The sequence below is a fragment of the Populus trichocarpa genome, chromosome 1, assembly GCF_000002775.5.
Source record: "Populus trichocarpa isolate Nisqually-1 chromosome 1, P.trichocarpa_v4.1, whole genome shotgun sequence".
Classification (NCBI taxonomy): Eukaryota; Viridiplantae; Streptophyta; class Magnoliopsida; order Malpighiales; family Salicaceae; genus Populus; species Populus trichocarpa.
This window is the reverse complement of record NC_037285.2, coordinates 13,079,415-13,084,989: the sequence shown is the minus strand read 5'-3', so window position 1 is coordinate 13,084,989 and position 5,575 is coordinate 13,079,415. Positions and strand designations below refer to the sequence as shown.

The window sequence follows — 5,575 nt, the reverse complement described above, 5'->3', positions numbered from 1 at the left end:
ATCAATTATTTTTTGTCAATTTTATGGTTAAGTTGGAAATTTGGGAAGAATTGATTTTGTGTGGAATTGATAAGAATTAAAAAGTATTAATTTAGGTTGAATAATTTTTAATTGAAGAAATGATGGATTATTAGCTTGGTCCCATTTAATTTTAGTCAATTATAAGTTTTGCTAAAAAATTAGAGAAAATTAAATTAATGTGTAATTAATAACAATTAGGGTATTAATTGATGTTTTTATTTATTGATGATACTATGCTATAAAAAATTATGATGTTTATAATAGAGATAATGATGGTGATAGTATTAATTTTAATGATATCATTTGTAGTGGTTGTCATGGTAGTAATATTTATTTTTCAAATTTTTAACTGTACTAGACTAGTGAGTTAGAATGTTTAGTTTATCAAAACAAGAACATTCAAAACATAAAATATATTTAAGGAAAGCCTAGAGTTCGTATAATTTCAAATTTATAATTAAGCATGCAAAATAAAAACTCATGCAAATAATAATAGAATTATAGCATGCATATTAAGTATATATTCAAACTTGGAATTGATGTTAACTCAAAGTTCTAACATGTATACGTACGAATAATAAAAATATCTATATTTAAATTAAAACAAAGGATGTTACTTACTTCTTGAAGTATTTTAAAGTAATGAAACTTTTATTGTTATTAATGATAAATTTTTTGTCCTTGAAACTTTATTATTATTTAGTTATACAACTAGGATATTTGCAATATGCCTCTCAAGATTTCAACAACACTACCTTAATTTAGATGCACTTCTAAATAAGATCTTTATGAAACTTTTGTTATTATCAATGATGAATTTTTTGTTTTTTAGACTTTATTATTTCTCAGTTATATATACAATTAGGATATTTACAATATGCCTCTCAAGATTCCAACAACATTACCTTAGTTTAGATACACTTCTAAATAAGATATATATTTGAACCAAAATAAAAGAATTCAATTATCTCTTAACAAAGTAAATTTAAACTTTAGATTTGAAACGAAACACAAAGTATAAAAAGAGAACAAAAACACTAAAAATAAGATGAGAAAAAGCGTGTAAGAATCTGGAAAAAAACTTGTTGGAAACTCTTTCTTCAACCTCCTTTTTATAATGAATTTTAGAAGCTTATAGGTTAAAGAATTATTTATAATAATAATCATAATTAATTCTCACTATTATATTTTTTTATTAGCCACTATAAATTAATAAAAAATTTAATATGAATGTAGTGGCTATAAATATAAATTCATAAATTGAAAAAATTGTTTAGAATTGCTAAAAATGCTTTTTGAAAGAAACCGTTAACATTCATCGGTTGGACTAAACAAAACAATGAGTTGAAAGAAATTTTTTTTCATGGACCAGACTCAAGAACAAATTTCTACTGACAAAATATAATCTTTTGTGGCTCAAAACATTATTTTTATAATAAACTCAAACTCAGGCTTGACTCGAGTGGAGGCCCAGCTAGCAATGCACGCGTGGGTTTTAAACCCAAAGCCTAGTTTGCTTATGACATCTTCCCTATAAACGTTTGACTGCCCTTTGAACCTAATTTTAACGTCCCACTTTATAAACTCTAAATTTGTTTTTGTTTTTTTTTTTATGTGAGATGAAATTATTTTAGAAGGTTTTTAAAAGGGTTCTTTCCTATGTCTAAGCTGACAGAAATTTTGATGAAATATTTTTTCCAATACCGATGGAATAGATCATTACCCTGACCAACGAGCAGGTTTTTGATAATATTATTTAATTGTTTATTTCGTCAGCATTGAGAAATACTGATGAAATCTTCACTATATGCCGATGGATCGACAATTTCAATTTTCTAGTATTGATTTTTAAATTTCTTATAATTTAGACCTTTTGTTTTATGTTTATTATCAATTTATTTTGTGTTTTTTTTAATTAAAAAAAGTGTAATAAGAAAAGAAGATTAGAACTTGATTACTAAAGAAGGCTTTTTTCCGAACAAAAAAAACTAGTGAATTGATGATGACTAACATCTATCAAGGAATAATTTAATTATTTTTACAATAAAAATAAATGAATTAATTTTGATAAGGTTAAGTTAGTTAAAATTAACTGGTATAGCCCGTTAACCTTGAATTTATAGAGTTAAATCTTAATCAATCGGCCGCAGCATTGGATCCTTTGAGTCGCGTGAAAATAGGTCACTTTCTCTCGTTCAAAACATGCTCTGAGTTTTATTATTAGCAATATTGGCCAGAAATTCTATGTAGTTTTGTCTAAGATTCTCTTGCATGACATGTATATTCAGTTTAGTATCGACCACACACGTATTTGGGCATCCATCCATGGCTGATTCTTCCTAAAAGTACTTGAAAAACGATGATGGCTGCTGATTGGTGTAACCTTGAAAAATATCAAATGATCTTACAAATGATTGGACAATGAGAATACCATCATCAATCATAGAGTGACCATCCTTGAGAATTTCTACAGCTGAACAACATGATACTGATCTGTTCTGTATATCGTGCTGCCTTACGCACGCTATCATATCAATGGTCATACTCAAATTTCAAAAATAATTTCCCATGGGACCAATTACGTGATGTTTATTGCATTATCAACGCCAAGTGGTCCATATCTAATTTGAACATTTATATATCTACTAAACATTATGATTAGTTATGTGATTATTTAACACAAAAAATGCATCTCCAATTAAAATATGAAAAGTAAATAATATTTAATCTATCTGAGAATGCTGATTTAATTAATAAGAATGTTACAGTTTAACAGTACAATTCCACCAAGAGCTAGCTAATGTCTAGTTTCAGTGGCTTATGGAGACGGATATTGAGAAAATAGTGATTGCAAGACGAAATGAAGCACCATATAGAATCACACACAGCACTGATCACCATCTTAATTTTAACCTGTTTTGTTTGATGGGGTGTGGATAAATGTTTTTTCCATACTCAACATCACGAGCTAGGCTGGATTTATTAGGAGATGGGTTAGTAAGAAAGAGCATTCAGCAAAAAAGAAAAGAGAACAAATGAAGAGGCTGCCACATATATGTTATATATGATTGATCATCAAGCTTCAGGCGCCCATGATGATCATATGCAATGTTTATCAAATTAAAGTAGGTGGATAATTGAGTCTGATTCAAGAAAAAATAAAATAAAATAGAGAAGATCACATCAAGGATCAGAAAAGGAAAAATGGAATAAACATAAGCATTCGTGTCAATACATATGGGATTCATGACCACGATTTATTATATATACTCATAATTAAACTTTGCCATTTATCCAATATCTGTACGAGGTAAGGTTCATGTAGATCGAAAGGGAATAAGGCACTGCTATTATATGTACACCTAGTGGTCAATTCATGAAAATCCAAGCTGCAGTAATCAGGTTTTACAATATCTGTGTCAAAACCCAACTTATATATATATATATATTCATACCTGGACTTACTGACTTTTCTGTCTCTGTCCTCTGCAGAAATTAAGCACGGTGCTGGCTTGTAGATTTAATAGATGTTTCTACTTGAATGGTATATTCCCAAAAGGCTCCTCGTGATGCCAAAATCCGATATCAGAAGTCTCGGGTCCAACCAGCTGCCATGATGACAAGTAACAAAACTCATCAAACTGATATTGGTCTTGCAAAATATCCGGCAAATCGATGAATGTGTCATCACCATCATCTCTTAATGGTGAGCTTAATGAATACTCCTGTGTCTCATTAGATGCCAGAGTACTATCCGGGGAGTGAGGAAGCATCAGCTCGTCTTCAGCTTCGGTTTCACGGCCCTTTGGACTTGTCTTGCAGCTCAAGGTAGCTGCTAGGGCAGCGGCAGCTTGAATATCTTTGGGAGATGAACTAGCTGGACGTGGAAATTCATGAGCGATTTCAGGGAAATTAAGGTGAGCTGAATGACCTTTAATTGTAAGGGCAGCTACATCGTGAGCTCGAGCCGCCATTTCCGGTGTTGGGAAAGTTCCTAGCCAAATTCTTGACTTCTTCTTTGGTTGCCGGATTTCGGACACCCATTTGCCCCATTGACGCATTCTTACTCCGCGGTAGGATGGGTGCCTCCCAGCATTTCCACCACTCTTAGCCTTTTTGTTACTTTCATTATTGTTTTTCGGGTCTTGGTTTCGCTTAGAGCTGTCTTGAGACTGATCTTGTTTTCTGGAATTCTTCATTGGAGAAGGGAAGGAAGAGAAGGAAGAGGTGATTGAAGAAGAGGAAAAGGCGCTAGTTTGAGCATCACATTGTATATTTAGTGATGTTTCCATGAGAAAGAGAAAGTAGGAAAGAAGTTAGATGTGTGTGATGGAAAGAGCTTGAAACAAGGGATTATTGGTCATTAATTGTAGTATTTTAAGTCATTACAATGAAGATATATAAAGAAAAGCAAAAATATGCGATCGATTCATCAAAGAAATGGGTCCTAAAAGAGACCTAAAACACAAAAGGGGTTACAGTCATGGTAATTCTTTAGCTTATTTCGATTTTAAATAATGCATAGTTTGGCTTTATCTTGTACGGTCTATTATTTCTTGTTAAGATGCTTGAATTGAATGATCGTCCTAATTAATTTCTTCATATTTTTCCTTGAGTAATGTTTCATATATATTTGATCTTGAAGTGCAAGCTATATATATAGAAAATTAACACGCTAGGTGGTAATTAATTTAAGGTCTTGTTGGAGAACAATGGTGAGGCAGTAATATCTTTTGCTCAATAATATCCTCGATCCAATATCCATTAAAGTCATGAATTTAAAATGAAAGCTGGCTTGGGTCCCCTCTTGTGCAGTACCCTTGTGAATCGTGAAATGCTAGCTACTGCTTTATTCGGCTTCAGTATTGTCCTTCTGTTTTTTTCTCACACTACATGTCATAATCTTCCAGCTAGAGCAACCTTTCTCTCTTATTAACTCTTATAACCTGTGAGGGAAATTTAATTCTGGATCTTTTAGGACAAGATTAACGTGACGCTATCAGCCAAAATAATTGCATCCTGGTGATTCAAATATCCTCTAGAAGTCAAGAAACTAGACAGCTAGAAATGCAAAGTTTCAAAGGCACAGCCTCTTTTATACAACTGTTCATGACGAAACTCATCACCAAGCTTACACGCTCTTGATTTTCTGTTTTTTCCCCCCTTTCTTTTGATGAACCCGCTTCATTTATCGCATCTAGTACTTCTATCAAGCAAGAGTTTTATTTTAATGCTAGAATTAGAATATAAAGCTTCGAATTCATAAATCTATTCTCTCCTTAATTTTATATTAATTATGAGCAGTTAAGTGGTTTATTCTTGAATTTAATATATTTTTTCTAGTTTTTATGTTTTCCGTATATATAATGTACAAGTTTTTTGTCTTCTATTAAATAAACCATAATAAATAATTTTGTTCATTTCAAAATAATCCAATTATGCTGCATTTTGTTTATTTTCTTGTGGAATCGAATGGTCAACAATATGAATGATAGGAATGGCCTTAATTAGGAAGCTAGCCAACACGGATTTTACACGCACGAATTTGACACTG

At 31.5% G+C, this 5,575-nt stretch overlaps 1 protein-coding gene across 1 annotated transcript; it reads right to left on the bottom strand.

Moving 5' to 3' along the window:
* Positions 1–3,165: 3,165 nt before the first annotated feature.
* LOC18094599 (ethylene-responsive transcription factor ERF039) lies at positions 3,166–4,473 on the bottom strand. Its single transcript, XM_006368935.3, has one exon. It carries the CDS (start codon positions 4,311–4,313, stop codon positions 3,555–3,557), a length of 759 nt encoding a protein of 252 aa, XP_006368997.3. The 5' UTR covers positions 4,314–4,473; the 3' UTR covers positions 3,166–3,554.
* Positions 4,474–5,575: the final 1,102 nt, after the last annotated feature.

What these genes read in the sequence shown, in the direction of transcription:
- LOC18094599 (XM_006368935.3), bottom strand. Translation starts at nt 4,313, where the DNA reads ATGGAAACATCACTAAATATACAATGTGATGCTCAAACTAGCGCCTTT.